This window comes from Sminthopsis crassicaudata, chromosome 3 (genome assembly GCF_048593235.1).
Source record: "Sminthopsis crassicaudata isolate SCR6 chromosome 3, ASM4859323v1, whole genome shotgun sequence".
NCBI lineage: Eukaryota > Metazoa > Chordata > Mammalia > Dasyuromorphia > Dasyuridae > Sminthopsis > Sminthopsis crassicaudata.
In genome coordinates, this window is record NC_133619.1 from 152,494,330 (window position 1) to 152,520,939 (window position 26,610).

General features: G+C 33.7%; 1 protein-coding gene across 4 annotated transcripts in view; it reads left to right on the top strand.

The window, feature by feature from the left end:
• UBAC2 (UBA domain containing 2) overlaps positions 1-26,610 on the top strand; it is a 359,465-nt gene that overhangs the window by 155,136 nt on the left and 177,719 nt on the right. For all 4 annotated transcript variants that reach the window (XM_074299441.1, XM_074299439.1, XM_074299440.1 and 1 more), the window contains exons 5-6: positions 4,750-4,873; positions 10,222-10,269. In XM_074299441.1, the coding sequence (XP_074155542.1) occupies positions 4,750-4,873; positions 10,222-10,269 (172 nt within the window). The remainder of the gene's footprint in view (positions 1-4,749; positions 4,874-10,221; positions 10,270-26,610) is intronic.

Consider the following 26,610-nt stretch of genomic DNA (forward strand, 5'->3'; position numbering starts at 1 on the left):
GATGAGATTTCTAGTTGTAGTATCTCTCTAATGACTGAAGGCATCCTATCAGAGCTTTCTGAGGCATGTGTCTAGCATCACTTTTCCCTCTTGGAGAAATCTACTTTGTTTCCTATTAAGCTAGGGAGAATTAATCTCAATTTCATTTTATCTTGTCTCTTGATTGAATAAGAATGAGTTAAGAGTATGATGATGCTGCCAAAATCTTAGCTACTTTAGAAAAAGGTTTAGTGTCCATAACACAGGTGAAATAATAACGCTATACTTTGGGGTTTATTTTTTTTAAAAATTGTTTTAAATTCTGAATTCAATACACATAAAGATTTTTTGGTGTACACAGAAAAACACAAAAGAGGAGTCTATAAAACCATGAATTTCTTACTTCATACAACTTTTCTAAAAAAGTATATGATAAATTAAACTTGTTATTTTTTTAAAACCATCTTGCTTATCTGTGCTTCCTGCTGAACTTTATTATGCTTAAAAACCATTATAGCAGCCCATTTTTTGGATAAGGACATTATTATTTCTAACCCCTTCCTTCCAATCTTTCCCTCATAATTAAAAAAAACAAGAGAAAGGAAAAGGGAAAAAAGCACAACCAAAATAAATAAACATTGTCAAGCAAAACAAAGCCACTCAATGAATATGTCCAGAAATGCATTTATCTGTGTCTTGAATCCATTTCCTCTGTTCAAAGCCTCTGGAAGAAGTGGTCATTAATGTAATGTAATTAATTGTAAATAATGTAAATAAAATGTAATTAATGTAATGACCACTTCTTCAAGTCAAAGTTGTTTTTTGTTTTCCACTATTGCCATTCTTATAAATTTTTCTCCTGCTCACTTTTATTCTGTGTCAATTTATAGTATTGAGGATTTTCTGCAATTGTGTCTTTTGCTTTCTTATGGCACAATAAAGAAAAAGTATTACATTCCATTCCTCAACGTCAATTTTTTTCGGCTATTTTTCACTTATCTAAAAGGTAATCTAAGATTCTTAGATTCTGTTTCTTTGCTTTTCTTTTATTCTCTGTATGATGCTTGGCAAGCACTTAACCTTTGTTTGCCTCAGTTTCCTCAACTGTGAACTACCTCCTAGGACTGTTGTGAGCATCACTCAGCACAGTGTCTGTTCCATGGGAAATGCTATACAGATGTTAGCTCTATTATGATTATCCCCAATGCCCTTCTCCACTCCTTACCATCCCTCTCCCCACTGAAGTTTGTTTTTTGTGTGACTGTTCCCTCCCCAGGGTTATCCTCCTCCTTAACACATTGTTCAGTTATCAAGTTTGATGTATTTCTATACTTTGTGTGTGTGTGTGACACAGACAGTGACACAGAGAGAGAGAGAGAGAGAGAGAGAGAGAGAGAGAGAGAGAGAGAGAGAGAGAGAGAGAGAGGCTGAGACAGAGAAAGAGAGAATACTTTTAGAGAAAGATAAAAGATCCAGGGGTATGGCCATCTGTGAGTAATTATGGTAGGGTAGAGTAGGCTATAATAAGATGAGTAAGTTGGGGGACTGGAAGTTTAGGGTATTTGAGAAAATATAAATATATATGTTGAAGTATCAGGGCAAGAGATGGGGAGGAAAAAAAGATCATGAACCAGGCTCCATGAGGAAGGAAGGAGTGTCAGGATGAAAAAATTCTTTCTTTCCCTTTTTTCTCTTCCCCCCTCTCTTCCCCTATCTGGGAAAACACAGCTGGTCTCAAATTTTGTGTGTTTTTTTTTTTTTTTTTTTTTTTGTAGTTGTTAAACAAGAGCTCTGTGGTCAGTAATTACTCATCTGGAATTTAGTCATTTAAAATTTTGCAGTTGTTAATAATCTTAAATTTATACTGAGGTATATAACATAAATTTTGGTTCCTGTCAATATATCAATTTGTGTTTGAAATATAACCTTAAAAAGTAATTCCACTTAACTTTTCAGTGAATAAAGTCACAGTCTGGTGAGTAATTTGCAATTGTACATAAGAAAACAATCACCTTAAGTAAGTTCCTCCGAGGACAGGTTCTGGGGTGGGAGATCTCTAGTGGAATTGGTTTATAAAAATAGAACTTTAATGTCGTATGCAATTAATATTTTGTGTACATTTAAAACCATACATTTTTAGCTTATTATACATGTTCTTCTTAAAATAAAAAAAAATTCAGTTAACCAATCCTTTTTATCTTTTTAAGTTAAAATAAAATTAATTATATTTATAAAATATCATCATTAATTTTATGATTAGTGTACTTAATAGTTTAATAAAGAGATTTGTGTGGTCATGACTTTGAATTGAGATAAAGTTGGTTTTTGGTGGGTTTTGGTTATCTTTTTCTTGTGGGGCTCATTTTTACAGATATTTCTATTACAATCTCATATAATTATTCCATCATTAACTATAATTCAGGATTATTAGGCCTTAATCACCTCATACATTGTCTATAATGTTCTCCTAATAGACTTTCTTTCTTTTTATATCAGTGAATATTTAAGTGCCTACTATATGCCAGGCACTGTCCTAAGCACTGAGGATACAAAGGGGGAGGGAAGAAAGGAGAGATATTCCCTGCCCTCAAAAACCTTAAAATCTAAAGGAGGAAGATAAGACACAAAAGGAATCTTTGAAAGAGGGAATAGGGATATATGGCTAGGGGAAGATATTAGGCTGCAGAGCTTGGTGAACCAGTCCCAGAAGCCCCAAGGTGAAGAGATGTTCTGAGCTGAGCTCCTTCCTCAAATGGGGATCCACCTCCAGAGAGGGGGCACAGGAAGGTGATGAGGTAGAATATAAGATCATACAGTGAGATTTTTTTTCAGTAATGAACTTCTTGGAGCTTGGTCGTGGAGAAAGTCAGAGAAGTCCCAAAATAGTGCAGTCAGATGAGATATATGATGTTCTGAGTCTGTATTGATTATTTCTTTCACCTCTTAGAAACCTAAAGTAACTATTATATTTTTTGTAAAATTAAAATTCACAAATATTGATTGCCTTTTTTCACCATTTTTCTTATTCCAGTCTGCCTCCATGAATTCTCAAACCACCCAAGCCTATTGATTCTTCTTATTTCTAATTCTCGCTTCTTATTCCTAATTCTTAAGGTATTTCTCCTGAATTCAGTTAAATTCAATGAACATGTTATATATTAATTGTCTACTTTGTACAAGGTGTCATACTAGGAGTATGAAGGTTTAAAAATGTCTCTGACCTTAAAATGACTTTACCTGCTCTTTAGACCTAGCTACCACCCATCTTCCTTCTCTCTCTCTCTCTCTGTCTCTCTGTCTCTCTGTCTCTCTCTCTCTCTCTCTCTGTCTCTCTCTCTCTCTGTCTCTCTCTCTCTCTCTCTCTCTCTCTCTCTCTCTCTCTCTCTCTCTCTCTCTCTCTCTCTCTCTCTCTTTCTCTCTTTCTCTCTCTCTCTCTTTTTTCTACCCATCTTCTCTTAAAAAGTGTTGACTCATCTCCATGAAGACTTTCTTCCTAACCAACCCTGTTATGTAGGTTCTCAGTCTCTCCTATGATTTCACTAACCATTAAGAATTTGTGTTTTTGTTTTATGAAGTTTTCAATTTTGCATAGTCTTCTATATACTCAATTGTATTTGTTAGGTTTTTCTCATTAGATTTTGAACCCCTTGTTAATTCTTTCAGAAAGGACTCAGTCCTTGTGGATAAGAAAATTTTATGTTTTAAGCACTTCTGTCTTCTAAAAATAAATACTGTTTTAACAGAGATTGTATTGTAGTAAGATAAAGTAGTTAGACATGGTTTAGGAGTGTGAGGTTAGTCAGATATATATGGCATCACAATTGTACAGTCTATGAAACATTTTAAATCAACTTTATCAGAGGAAATAGTTATATACTGTGAGTAAAAGTAGATATCTTGGTCATTATCTTAGAAATGCCCTTGTGAACTCAAATTAGTTTGTGTCATTGCAGGTTTTTTCCCAGTTGATTTAAGCACATTTTTTTTGAGATGCCTATTCATTTCTTTAGCAGTGAACTATGCACCTGGTCCCTTGAGTTGAGTAACCTATTCATTTATTCAAATAGAATCTTGGGTGTATTTTTTACTGTGTCTCTGCATTTTTAACCTATTCACGTTGTTGTCTAGGAACACACAGTTTTTACAAACCATTTCTTTCATTTATACATAAATGCATAAAATTCATGAGGTAAGACTGGGGAAGATGCAGAGAGGCAGTCTCTACTTGTCTTGGTACACCAGCATTTAATTGAATTAATGGGAGGAATTGAGTGGCATGTAGAAAATATATCAAAAGAGCAGAGTGAATTCACCTCAGTCATGTTACTTTAACATACTTAAAACAGGTCATAGAGTTGTCCTACTTAGAAGCACTGATTTAACTACCACAAAGGAAAGTTTGAAATGCTTTTTTTCTTTTTTCTGAATGAAAACAAGTATTAGTATACTCAGGAACTATTCATTACACTTTGCTAAAAATGGTTTGAAGCTGTTCATTACTATGTAATGGAAATATAGTTTCAGGGTGGGGGTAGAGGTGAACAGACGTTATACATATTTGTAAATTTAAATACATGTTAAAAAAGGATTTGAAAATAGAAAAGTACAATTTTTAAGTATGGGAAGTTAGCTTTTAAAAATAAATTTGTAGAAAGAATATTGTGTTTATGATGCATTTGGGAAATTGAAATGTTGAAGATTTGATAGAAAATAATGTCAGTTCTTTTGTGTTTTTCAACATAGTAATTCCATCTTTGTTTGTTTTCATAGTCTCGGGCCTGTATTTGCTCTATTTGTACCATTTTACTGCTCCATTCCAAGAGTTCAAGTGACACAATTTCTGGGCCAGTTTTCCATCACAAACAAGACATTGATTTATATATTGGGGCTACAGGTACAGTATGTATTTTATATTCATTTTTATTTTAATTAGATCTTATTTCACATTTATCTTTCTCTGTTTTAATCTCTGGCAAATAAAATCTTTTCCAAAAATTTTGACCTCATTAGTTGTGCTAGTTATTTAGAGAAAAAGTTAGTAAAAATGTACCTCAAAGCATAATAGGTACTTGAAGCACTTTTATAATCAGTAGCAATCTGATAATAATTTTCACTGTAACTGTATTATATAAAATCAGAATATTTCCATAAATATCAGTGTTTTATAAACTGATATTTGTGGAAATATTTTGATTTTGTAGTACATCAATATGTCAACATATGTCAACAACAATAATGCTGTCAAATAAGATCAACAAATGTCAACAATAATAATTCTGTCAAATAAGATGTCCAGGAGAAGACTTTCTGTGAGAAACCTGTGTGTTCTTTATCATCTTGAGCTTTCAGGTTTTTCAGGAACTTTGCAAGCTGCATAACTTGTGTATTCACAAACATGTTTAAATCCATTCATTTGTCTTATGTCCTGTCTTTAAATTTAAGTGACGTTTTATGCAATACTTTTGAATATTCTTCTAAATACTCGCTTCATTCATAAGCAGGTACACAAGTCACTGAAGGAAATGCAGAAAATTAATCATTTTCCCTCCCCCATGTGATTTAATTACCCAAATAATGAAGCATGTCTTCCTCACACACTTCTCAATCAGTCATTTAGGAAAAATATTTTAGTTATGATTTGGTCTGAGGAATTAATGAACTAGTCCATTCACACTTGCTGGTCTAAAATAATTTAATTTCATATGGTCCCTGTTTTCCATTCTTATCACTTGTCTCTTTCCTTGGTCCTCTTCAGTCATCTAAAGTTCAATTTTTTTTTTTCTGTGCTGCTTTTTTGATTGCATATATACATTTGACTTTTGAACCTGAGGTTAATGTTTGTAGTTTTCTTTACCCCTTTACTCCAGACTTGTGACTAACATTACTTTAAAAAGCCCTTCTTTTTATTGAAGCTTCTTCTAGAGTTACTGTTAGGCTTTATCTGTTGTCTGTATTTCACAGACCTTCTCTGGCTACCCTTACAACTTACTCTGCAACTCTTCACTTCCATGAATTAACTCCATCTTAGCCTTCCTAACATTCTTTTGTGGCTAATAAAAGCTCTGCTTTCCCATGTTAAGTCATATTAATTTTTAAAACTCTAATAGGAAATAAATACATTAGCTGATTTATTTAGTAGCATTTTTTGTGTCTTGTGTGTTTTGTTTTGTTATATATGTATATCTTGTGTGCTTTGTTTTGTTATATATGTATATTTATGTGTATGCATATTATATATACACATATCATGTAAGAGTATATACATACATGCACATATCATATATATAATACACACATTTACTACCTTTATTTGCCAGAATTCAAAACTTTTCTTCAAAAGATCTTTTACTAATTCTGGAAAAAAGAACCCTGGTTAAAGAGGTTTTTTTTAGTTGTATTCCTAAGAAGCCACATATTTTAGAGTTTTAATACTAAGTATCTATCATAGAAGGCCTGTGACATAGTGAATGGATTGTTAATAGTGATGAAGATCTGGATTCAGATTTTGCTTTTAGTACTTATGAACTGTGTGATCCTTACCAAGATACTTGGTACAAGAATTCAATTTGTCTGGTTGTGAGAGTTTTGTAAAGAGAGTATACATGGAAGGAGTTCCTTATGTTGACAAAATCACAAATCTTCCACTTATTTCCATAAGTATTACACAGCACTTGCCTCACATCTCTGGTGATTTCACAAAATACATTGTTGATCAATCAACTAATAAATATATATATATATATATATATATATATATATATATATATATATATATATATATATATATATATATATATAAAATACCTGTTAAAGTAGATTATGCTGAGTATAATATGGGGAAAAGGTGAATTTAAGACATGAACTCCTTTCCTCAAGTAGTTTTTAATTTAATTGAGGAGATAAGATCATCTTGGGATCATCCATTTAGAGTTCAAAGAAACCTCAGAAGTCATAACTAAGCTTCTTTGAACAGGGCAATACACTGAGGCTCAGAAGGAGTAAGGGGTGGAAATGGAATTGAAACCCAAGCTTTGATTAAATATAGCACTTTTCTCACCTGGCTATTCTCTGCTTTACAAAAACCATAGTTAAAATGCAAGACAGTTTGATAAATGCCAAAAAAAGTAATGAGAAAAACTATAGGAAGTCAGAGGAAAGAGAAATGGAGTGATGAAACAAAACAAAATATGTAGTGATTTTAGTTAGACAGTTTTAGTGTTGGAATGCTTTGAGGGCCAGGCAGCACATAACAGAAAGCACACTAGACTTAGACCCATGTTGGATGGTCTCTCTCCCCCACTTCTGCTTCTGTTCATTGTTCACTGTGGAGAAGTAGCTTAACATCTTTAGATGAGCCTCAGTTTACATACATAGCGAGCTGTAAAATAAGGAGCCTTGACTTGATCTATAAGTGCTTTTAGAACTCATCCTATGCAAGGATTCTTACATAGCATGACCTTCATTGCAGATAAGGAAACAAGGGCCCAAAGAGAGGAGATGGCCTGCCCACCTTCACATAGCTAGTTAATGGTTGGATTCGAATCCACTATTCTTTCCAGTAGGCCCCATTGCTTTCCTTCTTCCATTGTAATATTGAATATTAAATTCATGGGAGAATGATGAAAAGTTGAGATGCAAAAAAAGTTTTAATAGAGAATAATGTTGAAATCATATGACTGAAATTCAGTCAAATTGATGTTTGCTCAGAAAATTGTAAAGTATTTTTTATATAGTTTTGAAAAAATACCTTAACTTGCAAATGCATTTTCCATTTAAGACTCATCTTTATATAGAAAAACCATTAACTTAATAGGAAATCAAAAGAAAGGTTATAGAAGTAGATGTGTAGGCTCTTTCTATATCTCTATCTAAAATTAAATCAACAAACAAAAGTTACTATCTGGGAAGCCTCATGGGTAGGGATATAGGAAAATACAAAAGAAATATAATATATGATTCCGACATCAAGGAGCTTTCAATCTAATTAGATCAACATGCTTTTGCTGAAAATTTAAACAAGATGAATAGTTCAGTATAGCAAAAAGATATTGCACAGTTGTATAAGATAAATTGTGCCTTGTATATAGTAGATATTTAATAAATATTTCTGATGTAGTTGTCAAGTTCATCTTAGATGTCCCCCCTTTATGTTTGTATGTCTTCTTAATGTTTTTGAGAAGGAAGCCCAGAAAAATATTTCCCATGAATAATTCTCACACCCACATACTACTTTCTTTTCCTTTTTTACAGAAAACTTTGCTAACAGACTCTTATTAAAACTAAACAGTCTTGTCTTTGGCAGATCAGTTAAAAGGATTATATTTAAAATTATAACCAGGTGTTTGATCTCAGCTGACAGTGGAGAGGAAAGAGAGCCAGTTAATAATAACTTCCAGGGAGCAGGGGAGGAGTACTGGGATAAATTTAGGTGATATAAAAATGAAAGATAAAATGCATTTTAAAAATAATTACTTTTCTAATTCTACTCTGACATCTCTCACTGTTTATCTACTAATACCTTATGTTTCTCTGTTTCCTGTATGCCTTTGGACTAGATGATGTCTAAGATTTCTGAGATTGTATGATGTAGAGTAATAATAGTAGTAGATGAAACTATTATAATGGAGTTCCTGGACCTTTTTTTCTTCTCTGAAATAAAAGATATGTAAGACCTCAAGAAGCAGCTTGAAGCGAAGAGTCAGTCCAAAATATAAATACCAACTTTCAAGTCACAGATTCTCTTTCCCATTCCCATGCTTGGGAAGTTCCACTCTAGTTTTTCTTTTTCTTTTCTTTTCTTTTTTTTATTTTTTAAAAATTATTTTAATAATTTTTATTTACCAGATATATACATGGGTAATTTTATAACATTGACAATTGCCAAACCTTTTGTTCTAATTTTTCCCCTCCTTCCCCCACCCCAGATGGCAGATTGACCAATATATGTTAAATATGTTAAAGTATAAATTAAATACTATATATAGTTGTTTTGCTGTACAAAAAGAATAAAACTTTGAAATAGTGTACAATTAGCCTGTGAAGGAAATCCAAAATGCAGGCAGACAAAATTAGAGGGATTGGGAATTCTATGTAGTAGTTCATAGTCATCTCCCAGAGTTCTTTTGCTGGGTGTAGCTGGTTCAGTTCATTACTGCTCTATTGGAACTGATTTGGTTCATCTCATTGTTGAAAATGGCTGCATCCATCAGAATTGATCATCATACAGTTATTGTTGTTGAAGTATACAATGATGTCCTGGTCCTACTCATTTCACTCAGCAGCAGTTCATGTAAAAGTTTCTCCAGGCCTTTCTGAAATCATCCTGTTGGTCATTTCTTACAGAACAATAATATTCCATAATATTCATATATCACATATATCTCCAATTGATGGGCATCCACGTAGTTTCCAGTTTCTGGCCACTACAAAGAGGGCTGCCACAAACATTCTTGCATGTACAGTTCCCTTTCCCTTCTTTAAGATCTCTTTGGGATATAAGCCCAGTAGTAACACTGCTGGGTCAAAGGGTATGCACAGTCTGATATCTAGTTTTTCTTTATATGTAGAACTCTTTGCAAATGTGATATGTAAAAGAAAATAATTTTAAGACCTAGATATCTTAGAATTTACTTTACCTGTGTTCAGAAAATGAGGATTAAAATCTTAGAGAATAATGAAGTATCATCATTAGAGCAATAAACCAAAAACCTCTTTGTATTCAAAATTCTCACTTTCCTCAGTTTAGAATGAAAAGCCAAGTTGAAAAGTAGGAAAATTATATGGCTATGAGATATTATGGTCTAAGATCAAATGCTGCTCAGTCATTGCAGTAGACAAGAACAATAAGCAATTTCACTTAAAGGTACTTATACTTTGGTAGACAAAGCTACTTACTTTTTTAAAAAGTGGTTTTATTTTTATCAAAACCATTTGTGCCCATGCATAAATAAAAATTTGTACTTATTTTTATTAATGTTATAACTTCATACATCTTGTATTATAAAGAAGGGACCAGGCTCCAACATTTTCTTGCTTTGGGATCAAATAATAAGATCTTTCTGAAGATTGAGAAGTTATTCTAAACCAGTAAAACAGCATTTCATTGGTTTGCTTATTGCTCTCTGATGTAGCACATATGTAATGAAATAATTGTCATTACATTAAAATTGGACCTTTAAAAAAGGAGATTTATAATATACAATGGATTTTCTTTTAAAATTAGTACCTTTTTTTCTTTTATAGCTTTTAACTTCTGGTACCTACATCTGGGTTGTAGCCACAAGTGGTCTGGTAAGTGTTTAACTTTCTTTTAATGATTTTCTTGCCTATAAAACTATTATCAGAAAAACAGAGTATCTCATTATTTTCACCTTTGCATAAAATTATCCAATTTGTCTTCATGCTTTGTACATGTCAGCTTTTTAAAGATAAATTTTTATTTATCTTTTGTTTTTATATCACTGAGCTTTACCCTTGTATCTCTTCTGAGAGAACCATCCCATATAACATCATTTTTCCCATCAACTTTTACTTAAATATAATTCTTTTAGTTATTAAAAGTTTATATGCTATAAAGTCTAGACATGTTGGATTTTAATCTGAACATTAAGTGGACTTGAATGTATGCAATAAGTTTTCCAAATAACCAAAAAAAAAATGAAGAACAAATAAAAATTTTTATGAGGAATAACAATAATGAAGTTGCATAGTCGTATCATAAGAATGACTAGCATTCACATAGAGCTTAAAAGTTTGCAAAGTGTAGTTTAAATCATTTCTCATGTTTTTATATGTTCCTTTTTGTTGTCAAAACTAGTCTTGCTATACAACATAAAAACTCAAGAGCAACCTAGATGTCCGTAACCAACCTAAAAATTGAATTCATTACTTGAAAAAGAAATTATTAAAAAATCCCAAATTTCACCTCATTCCCAGGTAATTGCAATGAAAGTTGATAGGTGTTTTTTTGTTTGTTTCTTTTTTGGGGGGTTGTGATGGTGATGATTGTTGTTGTTTCTTTTTTTAATTGTTAGTAAGACCACAAAAGTATTTGAATTAGCAGGAGGGAAAGAATGGTGAGAAAAGAAAATGAAGAAGTTAGTTTCACTAAATATACAGAATTGGTGGTGTTTTTTTGTTTGTTTGTTTTTTTTAAAAGGGGACATAGTTTACAGAGGAAAAACATGAGGGTAGTAGGAAAATCAGCTGTATTGGAAGATTACAGAAGTCTCCTCTTTGTCTGTGACCAGACAGGAGTAAAGGGAAAAGTGAACAATATTGGAGGATTCAGGATTACTCACTACATGCACTAAATTTCCTTGAAGTGTCAAAGTTTTTGTTTATTGGTTTGTTTTAGGTAGCAAGAACATATCCTATGAAAGTATCTCTAAGAAAATATCAGATACATTTCTTTTTGCATATTTTTTGTACACTTAATGGGATGCCTGAACAGTTAGGAAAATGATACCTTATTTTTCATATGTAACAATTTCAGGTGCCTGAAGTAACTTTGAAAAATCTAAGATAATTTGTGAAATGCCTTGTCCAGGATGTATCATAAAGGAATAGAATATGAAAATAGCATATGCTACCTAAGAAGTTTTAAATTCACTCTAAAGAGGTCCTTGAGCACTGAATTCAGACCCTTCAGACTGGTTTCCTTTGTGAATGTCAGAGGACTCTCTTTCCATTCCATTTTTACCTACTTCCGTATTGTGATTTTAATTTTCTACAGCATACTTTTTGTTCCTTCTTCCCTAAGCTCTATTCCTTTCTACCAAACTATGAAGAATTCAGTGTAGGAAGTAAAAAACTCACTGAATATCATATACTGTGATTGTATATCTTTGTTGAATTGTCCAAATTTCTCCTTGCCTCTTCTCAGAGAGCCTTATATCAAATACTTTTTTTAAGAGAGAAAAGAAAAAGAGGAAGAAAACTTAAAATTCCATAGTCAATCATTATAGCAAAATTCAACACTGAATAGGCCCCACCAAATCTGCAAAGTAGTAGACAGCTGTTTTTTCTCTTTTTTGGAGCTAAGATTCTTCTTTATAATTAATTTCTGGTGCAGTGAATAGAGTGCTGGATGTGATTTCAGCCTAACCTGAGCCAAATGTAGGTTCTGTGTGAGGATGGGCAAATTCCACTCTTTTTCTCAGTTTGCTCAGTTGCAAAATGGGGATAATAATATTATGTGTACTTCCCAATGCAGGAAGAATTAAGAGGATCATAAGAGAATAATATTTGTAAAGTTCCTAGCACATTGTATGATATTTAACAAGTGCTTAATAAATACTTCTTCCCTTCCCAAACTTGGGAAATTCAAGAAATTTTCTAGTGGATTTGTTGTTTATGGACTGCTTGCCGTAACAACTACCATAAATTGGCTGAGCCCCATCCCAAGAACTGAGGCCCACCTGGGGTATCTGTTATCCTTAAGTCTTGGGTTGACTTCATCATTCACAACTGGGGGTTTACCTTATCAGACAATTTGCTAAAGCTTCTCTTATCTTTCTAATTCAAAGCTAATTTTACAAGCTAACTAGTTTTATTGAGTAAAGGCTGACAGATCTTAACAAATCTATTGACACTACCAATGAGAGTTTACAGCTTTAAAAATGAAAGTTAAAGTCAATACTTCTTTCTCTACCATGTTTTTTTGTTTGTTTGTTTGTTTTTTAATGGCCTAATAGTCAAATTTAGGGTACAAGAATTCAAATGAGTTAAGAATAGAGAAGTTCCTCATGTTATGCTTTTTTTTTTCTTTTTTATATTCATTTGTCACCTTTAAATAGCTAAGTCCTTTTATACACTATTTCTAAGTTATTTTTCTAAAACATTCCTTTTCTGCTAAGGTTTTATTTTCTCATGTTTCTCTATCAATGACTATGTATATTTGTAGTTTGTTTTTTTTTCTGAAATGCAATGGTTACAGTCCCAGCCCTTTATTTCATTGTTTATAATATAAAAAATATTTCAGTGAAAAAGTAGGCCAAATGCTATATATAATAGCTGAATATAATTTTATATAATTCCAGCTGAATAAGGTGCTGAAGAAGTTTCAGTACAGAAATAAATTTCCTTGACTGTAATGTTTTAATCTTGTATGTGGATTTCTTCAAGAAATATTTTTTGAACCCCTACAGTGATTGATGGTATTGATCATTTCATCAATGATAATTATTAACATCTGCTTTATCTTAATAAAGTTTAAAATCTACATTTAATTTATCATTTTTGAGCTTTGTCCAGAGAACTCTGATTTAATTTAACCAAGGCAATTGATATTACTTAGTTCAGAGTGATTGCATGAAGAAATAAAAATTCATTGTAAAAAAAAAAAAAAAAGTGCTTTATAAGGTACTGAATACTGTCTGAAATATTAAAAGCCACAATATCCCTGCTCCAGATGTCTCTTGCACAACACAGTTTCTCCTCCCATATATGACTAGTAACTTCCCTTTTTGTATACTAAAGAAAGTATAATGCTTACAGAAATTAGAAATAAAGATTGATGTTTGGGAAAATCTTATAAAACCTACCAATAAAATTTAATTTTTCCTAAGAAATAAATATTTATTAAGAGAGAACTTCATAACTAGCAGAGGTAGAATATGTGTGTATGTGTATTATATACACATGTATACATACATATGAAGATATATAAAATATTTTAGGCAGAAACATGAAACATGAGTCATATATCTACTACCATAGAAACCAAAAAAATTTACTGCTACTTTATCTTAAAATTGGGCAACTTTGGGATCATTTTAGTTAAATATTTTCTTCCCAGGCTAGCTTTCCTTTTTTTTTTTTTTTTTTTCTGTATATGTGTCACTTATTCTTACTTGCCTATAAATATATTTCTCAGTATATAATGTTTAAGTCCCACTGATTGAAAGAGGACGTTGATAAATTGCATCAGTATTTTACTGAGCAGGAGTCCACTTTCTGTCTTTAACAATAACTGAAGAAAGAATGGAAACTAAATAATTCTTTAGAATTGAAGGAGAACGTGGTTTTCATTCTTAGCCAGAATAATAATGGGCTAGTTTGCCTTAGGAATACTGTCACTCTCTAGTTGTGCACTTAATCAGAGAGATTTTTAGCTCTTACATGAAAAAGAATAAAGGGGACTTTGGTTGCTGTCAAGGACTGCTGTTGAGTTTGCTCATATGTGCTAACTACAAATCTTTTTTACTCAATTCTTCCTTTTGTAGTTCTGGGTTTGATGTGATTTTCTACTCCTTTTCCTTGACAATGTTCCGTGTTGGAAATATATCTGGCCTTCCATTAGTTGTGAAGTTATAATTGAAAAGCTTGGTTATTGTACATAATAGTATGCTTTAGTCAGGCAGGTGGTTCAAGATTTTTAGATTCAGTTCTCTAAGATATATTGTTACCTGATTTACCTATGTTAATGGACCTCCTGTTACTTTCTTTAGGGAGGAAAGTGCAGAAATTGAGGCCATTTTTCATAAACATAAAATTTCACTGCCTTTATTGAAAGATTTTTTTCTCTTTATATATTCAGTTATTCTGCATTAATATTCTCTATTCTTTACAGAAAATTTTATTTTTCTTTTGAAAGTTTTACTTGGTTCTTTTTATAGTATTATTTGGAAAACTTGAAGATATTGTCTACTTCATTTCCTGTGTTTTATGATCATAATGATTCATTACCATGTAGCTATGTTTTTTATTTACCCTACTCTCTTAAGAGCCCTCAGACTTGGTTTTAAAAAATAGTGAAAGTAACTTGATACTAACTTTGTTATCAATGAATATTCTCACTGTCTGATTATTAGCAGCAGAATTCCCAAATTCCTTTTTTGAAAATAATTGAAGTGGTACAACCAGGCTTCAAAATTTTGGCTGATAGTTTTGTTTTATCTTTCCATCTTATGCCTAAAGGGACAAACAAAAATAGTATTTTTAAATTTTCAATAGTATTTTTTTCAGAATATAAAAATAATTTTCAACATTCACCATTTTTGTAAGCCTTTTCCCTCCTTCTGGTTCTTCTCCCCTCTCCAAGATAGCAAACAATCTGATATAGGTTAAATATGTGCAATCCTTTTAAACATAAAGATGTATTTTTTTTAAAAAAAAAAAGCAGTAGAATATTGTGCATTCAGAGGAATTAGAAAAATGAAGTGCCTTAATTCTTTGCCACATAAGAACTGAAGGATCTGGGGGTGTATGGCCTGGAGAAGAGAAAAATCTGAATGTGAGACCTGTTTTCAAAGTATTTGGTGGTTTACCTGTCCGATGGGGTTATCATTCCTTCCTGGTTTCTTTTACTGGCTCATCATCCATATCACATGTCCCTTGACTTATGGATGTTCCTCAAAGCTTTGTCCCAGGCTTGGGATTTAATGATTTAAAAAGTCCATGTATCTCCACCATTGCTCAGCATGCTTGTCAAATTGACTTGATTACTGACAGGTCTTATACAACCAATTCCGTTCTCTCTAATTAGCTTTTCAATCCATTATCAGCAACATCTTCTTGGACCTTTTGAACTGAATCTCCCAGAGACATTTCATTCTTCGCATGTCTGAAATGTTTTTCTTTCTTTTTCCTCAAGCCCCTCCTCCTATTCTAAACTTTATTATTTTTGTCATTTCTATCATTCTTTCAGGCACTTTGTTTCATAACACTGGTGTTACTCTCAGCTTCTTTCTCGCCCTCCTTCCACATCTCCAGTCAGTCATTGTCTTGTCTTTTCTGCCTTCCCCACATCTCTCAAACCCAGCTTCTCCTCCCTGGCCACCACTTGAGTCCAGACCCTCATCCTCTCTCCCTTAGACCAGAGTTGTTGGTCATCCATTCTCAAAAAAGTACCAATAACATCATGAAGGAAATGTCTTGGCTTGCCTGTGAATTGGATTTAAGTGAAACAGAGCTTTTCAGGTCATCAGCCTCATCCTTACCTCCAGTCATTAAAATTAAGACATAGAAGGAAAGAGAGGTGTTAAATACATGACCCACACAGAGTTCACAACATTCTCTAATACAGCCCAAACAAAAATGTAGTTCCTATCCAATTTTAATACTTGGATATGTTAATAAAAACTTATAATTTCCTAAGGCAGTATGTGATCTACAAGGATACTTTTTAATGATTTAATGATCTTGTGTTTCTCTCGAATTCAATATCACTATCCTAAACTACTTCAGCATCCTGGTTAAATTTCCTGCCTCTGTCTTCTCTTCCTTCCAGTGTTTCTTAAGTGCAGATCCGACTGTACCTCTCTCTTACATAAATTCTGCCTCTAGGATAAAATATTAAGTCCTCTGCATGACTTGTAAATCCCTTTATGACTTGGTTCCTATGTCTCTGGCTTTATTATACTTGACTCCCCTTACTGCACTCTATGATGTAATCAAATTGATCTTTTTTCTATTAACACAGAGTTTCATTTCCTTTCTCATTGCTTTTGGTCATCTCCCACATCTGACACGAAGTCCTTCTTCTTTGCTGTTCCATTGAATTCTAATTTTCTTTAAGATACAATTAATAAATATCTTCTTTTCTAATTCCCCCAGACTATTAATTTACCCTACACTCCTCAAACTTAACTATCTGGCTTAGTCAAAAAAATTATTATTTACCTTTTTTTTATTAAAGATTTTTATTTACAAAGCATATGCATGGGTAATTTTTCAACATTGACCCTTGCAAAACCTTCTGTTCCAAATTGTCCCCTCCTTCCTCTTATCCTACCTCATCCCTTAGATGGCAAGTAGTCCAATACATGTTATATATGTTAAAAATATGTTAAATATGTTTAAATATCTGCAAATGCATACATATATATACACACATAGTTATCTTGCTGACAAGAAAAATCAGCTCAAGAAGGAAAAACATACCTAAGAAAACAAAATGCAAGCAAACAATAACAGAAAGAGTAGAAATGCTATGTTGTGGTCCACACTCATTTCACCATAGTTCTCTCTCTGGTTCTAGCTGACTCTTTTCATTACTGAACAATTGGAACTGGTTTGAATCATATCATTGTTGAAGAGAACCACGGCCATCAGAACTGATTATCATATAGTCTTGTTACCGTGTATAATGATACCTGCTTCTGCTCGTTTCCTTTAGCATCCTTTAGCATTTGTGTAAGTCTCTCTAGGCCTCTCTGAAATCATCCTCCTGGCCATTTCTTACAGAACAATAATATTCCATAACATTCATATACTGTAATTTATTCAGCCATTCTTCAGTTGATGGGCATCCACTCAGTTTCCAGTTTCTAGCCACTACAAAAAGGGCTGCTACAAACAGTTTTGCACATATGGGTCCCTTTCTCTCCTTTAGGATCTTTTTGGAATATAATCTCAGTAGAAACATTGTTGGATCAAAGGGTATGCACAATTTGACACTTTTTGGGTATAGTTACAAATTTCTCTCCAGAATAGTTGGATTTGTTCACAGTTTTACCAGCAATGTATCTATAAGTGTCCCAGTTTTCCCACATTCATCATCATCTTTTCCTGTCATCTTAGCCAATCTGTCAGGAGTGTAGTGGTATTAGAGTTGTCTTAATTTGCATTTTTCTGATCAATAGTAACTTGGTTACTTTTCATATGACTAGAAATTTCTTCATCTGAAAATTTTCCATATCGTTTGACCATTTATCAATTGGAGAATGGCTTGATTTCATATAAATTTGAGTCAATTCTCTATTTTAGAAATGAGGCCTTTATCAGATGCTTTGGGTATAAAAATGTTTTCTCAATTTATTGCTTTCCTTCTAATCTTGTCTGCATTCGTTTTGTTTATACAAAAACTTTTTAACTTCATGTAATCAAAATTATCTATTTTATGATCAGTAATGATCTCTAGTTCTTCTTTGGTCACAAATTTCTTCCTCTTCCATATATCTGAGAGGTAAACTATCCTATATTCTTCTAATTTGTTTATAATATTATTCTACATCATGAACTCATATTGACCTTATCTTGCTATTTTGTCAAATAGTGAGTTCTTATCTCAAAAGCAGGGGCTTTTGGGTTTGTCAAACACCAAATTGCTATAGTTAGTGACTATTTTGTCCTGTGAATCTAACTTGTGTCACTGATCAACTTCTCTATTTCTTAGCCAGTACCAAATGGTTTTGATGACTGGTGCTTTATAATATAGTTTTAGATCTGTTATATTTATTTTGTTTTTATTCTCTGTGTGCATACATATGTACAAAATGTCTCTTGCTATAATATAAGCTCTTTAAAAGTAAGGATTGTTTATTTTGTCCTTTGTTTTGTGTCCCTAATGCCTATGTGCTGCTCAGTTAGTAGCTGATTCATAAATGCTTATTGATCAGTTATGTCAAAGACAAGATTTGATTTGTTCTCTTTGGTCCCTGTGGACAGCATTTGAGTTATTGCATCAAGAAGAATTTCCTTACAATTAGAGCAATCCAAAAGTGGTTTATTCTATTTGGGGAAGCAATAGGTATCCCCTCACTGGAAGTTTTCAAGCAGAGGCTGAATGATCACCTGTCAGATATGTTATACCTTTCAATTATGGGTTGGACTAGGTGACTACTTCCAACTCTAGAATCTTACCAAATAAATTGATTACTTTAGAATCACTGGAGAGATTCTAATTAGACTTTCCACCAAATTGCTGAAACTTGATGTTAAAATCCATGTAAACTGGATTGCCTAATTAAACTGAGAAAATAATATAGTGAGAAAAAGGAAGGTATCCTTCCATATACCAGTCATTTTGAGTGACATATATAAGCATGACATACTGGTTTGTGATTTAAATCAGCATAGGAAATACCTAGTAAGGAACTCCCTCTACTAGAGCAGATAAACAGTTTTTCTGCAATTTAGTCTTCCAGAGCTTCTCTCAGCAGTAAAAGGTTAAGAGACTTGTTCAATGTTCCATAGCTACTGTATGTCAAAGGATGAACTTGAACCCTGGTTTCCCTTACTGTTGTGCCAGTTCTTTTTCCACGGTTCTGCACTACCTCAGTGTCCAAATCCCTATGGAAAAAAAGTAGGTCATAAGAGATTAAATTGTCATAATTTTCCCAAATTCCTGTAAGATTGTATAAAAGTGGAGGCAATATTTCTGTTCCCCATCTCTTTTCTGTTGCATTGTGTAATGCCCAATGCACTCAAACCACAGAACTAAGACTAGAATAATAGTCATTTATGGCTTCTAAAGTACTTTCCTTAGAGTGAGTTCAATGACAAATAATGCACATGTGATTCTTTTTTTTTCTTCTTTTTTATAAATGAGGAAATTGAAGCTCAGAAAAAATAAATAACTTGGCTTGAGAAACATGGCTAATAAGTAGCAGACAAGGGTTAAATTTAAGCCTCTTGCCCTTTCTCTTACCTAGAATTGGGACACCATAACTAGGATCTGAATCTAATCTTTTAGGTGTTTGGATGAATGACTGAATCAGCCAATGAATGAAGAAACCTTTGGTAAATGTTTACTATGTTCCAGGCACTGAGCTGCATTCTGAGCATGTAAATACAACAGTCTTTGCTTTCTAGGAGTTTACTTTCTAATACACATTGCGCGCTGGGGGAGTTGACCCAGAAAAGGTGTTATAACATCCTAGGGCAGGACTTTTTTTTTTAAACATTTGAAAAAATTTTAATACTTTTTTGTTTTTAAAATATATGCAAAAATAGTTTTTAACATCGCTCTTACAAAATCCTGTGTTCCAAATTTTTCTCCCTCCTTCTTCATTCTCCTCCCCCAGACAACAAGTAATACATTTATCATGCTGCACAATAAAAGTCAGATCAAAAGAGGGAAAATTGAGAAAAAACAAAGCAAGCAAGCAGCAACAACAACAAAAGGTGAAAATACTATATTGTGATCCACAGTCAGTCCCCATAGTCCTCTTTCTGGATGCAAATAGCTGTCTCCATCACAATTATATTGGAATTGGCCTAAATCACCACATTGTTAAAAAGAGTCAAGGAGGACAAGCCTTCTTGAATTTTTTTTTCCATTTGTGACCCCTTTTTGCTTGAGAAATTTTTGTCATTCTGAGTATATAGAGATATAAAATAGCTATACAAATCAAACATTTACTGATAATATATCACAAAGAAATTTATTTTAAAAACAGTTCTTTGGTATTTTGCTACATATTAAAGATGAAAACGAATTTTGCATACTCATAAGATAGATGTACTTGTTTATTTTTACATAAAGAATTAAATCTTGGAGGAATATTTGATTTCTTTTACTGTTGCCAAATTTTTCGTGAATTCACATTGAATTACAGGACTCCATATGGGCCCATGACCCACAGTTTAAGAAACTTTGCACTAAGAAGTGACAATAATGGTGAGTTGAGCTTTGGTGCAGTTGATTAACATCCCCTTTGCTAAAGCAGAGGCAGTATTTCTGGAGTAAGATATCACATGCAGGGTGGGAGAGAAGGTAGATTTTTTGTGAGGATGATGGGGGAGAGAATGTAAACACACATTTATGTAGATTCTATTATGTTCTCTGGACAATTTTCTTCTGTAGTTAACCTCCTTAAGCCTCTAGCTGTTAAATCCAGCGTCAGATCTTTCTTAACCTCTTATATATAACATTTAACACTTAGCAACCTCTTGGTTATTTTCTTTTTGGATTTTCAGGACATTTCTATCTTCTGGTTCTCTCCATACCATTTCTTTTCAGTATCTTTTGCTGCATTCATTATCAACCATATACTGTCCCTTCTGTCTGGTTATATACCAGGACTCAGTAGTGGACTTTCCTCTCTTTACACTTGCTAGCTTGGTGAACTTGATCAATTCCCTGAGATTCCTTTATCAGCTGTAGGCAGGGGGAAAGAGGAAAAACATTTATTTAGCACCTGGGGTAACTATGAGATCTGTAAACACAAGAAGGAAGATAACCCTTGTCTCCAAAAAACTTACATTCTCATGAGGAAAGACAATCCAAAGGGGAAATTGGGGTGGGGGAGAAAGAGGGGAAGGAGAGAAGATAGCATCTTATGGAGAGGCTGAGAAATGGCTTGGGGAGTGGGTCTTGAGACAGCCTAGTAGTTTTCTCAAAGGTGGAGTCCAAAGTTCCAGTGGCAGTTAAGATAGAAACAATGAATCAAGGCCAAACTGTATGAGGTGGAGAAGGTGGGAAACTGTCCTGTGACTCCCAGAGCTGTATCCAGCCCTTGACTCTCTCTTAAGCTCATAGCCACCATCGGCCACATAGGTATTTCAGATTTAAAAATCCAAAATGAAGTTCATGATACTCCTCTTCCTCCAAACATATGTCTTCTTGTTGATCAATATTCTTAACATTAGATCATCCAGGTTCACAGCCATTTTATTCTCTTTCCTCACACTAAAGAATATGTCCACATAGCTCTTAGACACACTCTAGCCCTGCCTTCATACTGGCTACCCATTCCTTCCCCCTTCCATAGTACCTGGAATGTCCCACTTCTCCCACATATGGCTCAGAATTCCTCATTTCCTTCAGTTGCCACCTATGTGGGACGATCCCCTGAAGTGCTATGCAGCCCTTCTGAAAACTACCTTACATTAGCTTTGTCTAGGGCAGCTAGGTGGTGAAGAGGGTAGGCCTGGCGTCAGCGAGACTTCTCTTCCTGAGTTCAAATCCAGTTTCACACACTTCCTAGCTGTGAGACCCTGAACAAGTCATTTTACCTTGTCTGCCTCAGTTTCCTCATCTGTAAAATGATCTGGAGAAAGAAATGGCAGACTGCCAAAGAAAAGCCCAAATGGGTCGTTAAGAGTTGGATAAGACTGAAAAATAACTGGACAAATTTCAGTTTGTATACATTATGTATCTATTTATACATGGTTCCTATTGTTTCATTCATTAGAATATAAAGGCCTTGAGGGTGAGCCTGTTTCTCTTTTGTCTTTGTACCCCTAGCACTAAGCATGGTGTTTGGCACCTGCTTCAGTCTTAATAAAAGTTTGTTGTCCTTGGCTCTGTCCTTGAGCTCCTCTCCCCTTCTTTTCACACTGACCCCTTCCAAGTCTGGTGGATTCTCCCCTCAAAGCCTCTCAGACATCTCTCCTCTCTCTGCTCTCACCACATCTCCACCACCCCTATCCCCCTTCAGTTGCTCATAATTTCTTGTCATTGCAAATGATCTTTGACTTGGTCCCTCTCTCTTACCACATCTACTCTTACCTCTCTCATGGGACTGGTTGCCATTCCATGAAGGTTTTGGAAGACCAAGGTGTAAACACCACCTTGGACCCTGACTGTAGGACTCTGAACAGTCACTTACTTTTCTCATCTGTAAAATGGGGAAGTTGAACTCAGTGATCTCTAAGATTCCTTTCAACTTTGGGACCATATTACTCCCTTGCTCAAGAAACTTAAAGATTCTCTGTTGGCTCTGGGATCAAATACGAAAGTATTTAGAACTCCAGCCAATCTCTCTATACTAGCTGTGCCTTGCTGCTCCCCTGGAAGGCTAGCCTCCTTGGTGTTCTCCACCCATACTGTTCTTACTCCATCTTTGTACTTTGGATGAGGTCAGCTGTACTGCCCACCCAGAATGCTTTTCATTTCTGCTTCTTAGAATCCCTGACTGACTTCCAGGCTCTGCTCAAATGCTACTATCTGCATGTGGTCTTTCCTGATCCACTTTTCTATTAGTCCTCCTTCCCAGAAATCATTTTATATTTACTTTGTCTATATTTTATATTTATTTACTATCAAAATGTTTTTCGTGTAAGTTTTCATTTTTTTTTTTTTTGTACCTAGCACGGTACCCTAGATCATAGTAGGAATTTAATAAATAGTTGATAAAATGAGTTGAATTTTTCAAATGAAGACTGGAGTAGAGGCCTCTGAAGTCCTTCCAACTGAGATTCTGTTGCTTTCTTGTGAATGGAATAAAAATAAAAATAAAGTCATGTAATACTTTACAAGTATCAGATGGAGTAGTTTTACTTAAAAAAAAAAAAAAAAAGATCTAGGAGGGTTTAGTGGGCCACAAGCTCAGAATGCATGATATTGCATGGTTTGTTTTTTGTTTTTAATTATAGTTTTTATTGACAAAATATATGCATGGGTAATTTTTCAACATTGGCCCTTGCAAAAATTTCTGTTCCAACTTTTCCCCTTCTTCCCTCCATCCTCTCCCCTAGATGGCAGGCAGTCCCATACATGTTAAATATGTTAAATACAATATATGTATACATATTTATATAGTTATCTTATTGCACAAGAAAAATCATATTTGGAAAGAAGGTAAAAATAACCCGGGAAGAAAAACAAAAAGGCAAGCAAACAACAGAAAGTGTATATGCTATGTTGTGGTCCACACTCATTTCCCAGTGTTCAGAAAAAGTATAAATGCTATGCTGTGGTTCACAATCATTTCCCAGTGTTCTTTCGCTGGGTGTAGCTGGTTCTCTTCATTACTGAACAATTGGAACTTATTTGGATCCTCATTGTTGAAGAGAGCCACTTCCATCAGAATTGATCCTCATATAGTATTGCTGTTGAAGTGTACAATGATCTTCTGGTTCTGCTCATTTTACTCAGTATCCGTTCATGTAAGTCTCTCCAAGCCTCTCTGTATTCCTCCTGCTGGTCATTTCTTACAGAGCAATAGATATTGCAGTTTTTTAAAGAGCCAATTTAGTCTTGGGTTTCATTAAGAGAAGTGTATCTTTCAGTAATAAGGAAGTAATTATCCAGCTATACTGTATCCTGATCAGGCTACATCTGGAGTTTTGTTTTCAGTTGTGAGTTTTACATTTCAGAAAGGCTGACACGTCAGCCTTTGAACAGATTGTATCACATGAAGCCCTACTGAAATAAAAGTCTTTTATTTAGTCTTCAGGATATAAGACTTGGAGGTGTGCAAAGGGATAAGAAGGAGGTTCAAGTCTTCCAAGGGCTTTCATGTAGAAAAACGATTAGACCACATAGCCCAGAACTTGGTGAAAGTTGCAAAGAAGCAAACTTAGACTTGATATGAGAAAACATTCCTAGCAGTAAAGTGTTAAGTTCTTACTAAGTGCTAAGTCTGTATTTAACAATTCTCTAGTTCACACCTTTGGTTTGGCCTTTAAGGGGAGTTTACCCCTTTGAACTTTTGGGGAGGAGTTTACATGTTTAAGAAGAGCAAGTTCATTGGTTGAAATATTTTTCCCACAAGCCCCTGAGTTATCCCACGCCCATTCTCTGGGAGGATAAAAGAGGGCAGCATTGGGTCTGGAGTGAGTCGAGTTTGGGCCAGAGTTGGGACGGCAGCCTGGAGGAGGAGTCTGGATTGGGGAAGGACAAGAGCTGGAGGAGATTCAGAGCTCCCAAGAAACCTGCTCACAGAGAAAAGATTTTACAGAAAAGAGATCTCCTCCCAGAGAAGGATTACAATTGAGAGACAACAGGACCTTGACAGTAAAGATTACCCAGAAGTAGAATAGGCTGTGTATGGAAGGAGCTAATTTCCTTTCACTGGCTATGTTCAGTTAAGGCCTAGTTATATCTTAAAAGGACTTCTTCAGTTATGAATAGGACCAAATGGCCTGTGTCATCTTTTTTAAGCAGCTAAATGGTGTAGTGAAAAGAATGCCTTGGAAATCATCTAGTTAATTCAGGGTTGTCAAGGAGGACTTTAAAGAAACTGTTTTTACTCTTCATCTAATATGAAATATAAAAATCACTTCCAGAGTTTACTAGCAATAAGCACATAAGAAATAAAATACAGAGATTGATTTCTCGCTTAAAAAAAAGATTCATTATTCAGTTTTTTATTCTTCCTGGGGGGTGGGGGCACATAATCCAAAATAGAAACCCCTGATCTAGATCAACCCCTTTTAGTTTAGAAATGAGGAAATTGAGACCCCTAAAAGGTTAAAAGGCTTACCCAAGTTTACACAATTTACCATTTAAAGTTTTTATGAAGCTTAAATTCCAAAGAAATAGTTTTAAGATTTAAAGATTTATAGTTATGCTTAATATGCATATTCTGTAGGAGCAGACAGAATTGTAGGATCACAGATTTTCACCTAGAAGAAACTTTTATAGAATCTTTAGTCTTTCTTATTTTATAGATAAGAAAACCGAGATCCTGAGAGATTGATTTAGTGAATTGCCTAGTGGTCACACAGGTGTCATGGTCATGAAGTAAGATTTGAACCAAGCTCCTACAAAACCAATCCTCTCTGCCTCACTGAATTTTATTGATTTCTTTTGTATCAGTTTTATTGATGAATACTTACAACAATATAGGTTGCCCACATTAACAGAGGAGGAAATAAATTACTTAAATAATCCCATTGTAGAAAAAGAAATTGAACAAGCTATTAATCAACTCCCTAAGAAAAAATCTCCAGGGCCAGATGGAATTACATTTAAATAATAATTAATTCCAATACTGTGCTTACTATTTGGAAAAATAGGGAAAGAAGGAATCCTACTAAATTCCTTTTATGACACAGATATGGGGCTTATATTTAAACCAAGTAAGATCAAAACAGAGAAGGAAAATTACAGACCAGTTTCCTTAATAAATATTGATGCAAAAATCGTAAATAAAATATTAGCAAAGAGATTACAATAAGTTATCACTAGGATAATACACCATGACCAAGTAGAATTTATACCAGGAATGTAGGGCTGGTTCAATATTAGATAAACTGTTAGTATAATTGACTATATCAATAACCAATCTAATAGAAATCATATGATTATCTCAATAGATGCAGAAAAAGCATTTGATAAAATCCAACAACAGTTCCTATTAAAAACGCTAGAGACTATAGGAGTTAATGGAGTTTTCCTTAAAATGATAAGTAGCTTCTTTTTTAGAACTATCAACGAGTATAATATGTAATGGGAATAAACTGGAACTATTCCCAATAAGATCAGGGGTGAATCAAGATTGCCCCATCACCATTGCTATTCAATATTATGTTAGAAATGTTAGCTTTATCAATAAGAGAAGAAAAAGAAATTAAAGGAATTAGAGTGAGTAATGAGGAAACCAAATTATCAATCTTTGCAACATACTTAGAGGATCCTAGAGAATTGACTTTAAAAACTAATAGAAATCATTCACAACTTTTAACAAAATTGCAGGATACAAAATAAATCCAAATAAGTCATCAGCATTTCTCTCAGTTTTAAAGGAAAAAAAGCATTTTAAGAAAATATATTAAAGAAAATGCAATTTTGAAATCTGTTTAAGTAATTCAAGAATTCATCTCTGATTAAAGATAAAAAACTAAGAAAAAGAATGAGAACATTGTCAAGAGTATCATTGTTCATTTTAGATCACACACACAAAAAAAGAGAGAGATTAAATGGCCGTTGCACCACGGAAAATATTCTCACAGATTCTTATCCTTATATAAATGAAATATTTCTTATCAAAGTTTTACTTATCTCTTTGGCCAGATGTTGCTTTTAAAGTGTAAAAGAGATGTAAGTGTCCAATATCCTTTCTGGGGTGAAAAATGTTGACATGTCACTTTCTGTCTTGATGGCAAAGCCTGTAATTAAGGATATCTCCAGGTGATTTTGGTTTTGTTTTTAATTTTTTTAAGACCCTAGGACACCAAGGAATTCAGAACAACTTAATGTCCAGAAATTTGTTGTTTTAATTATCTTGTCATTTTTTA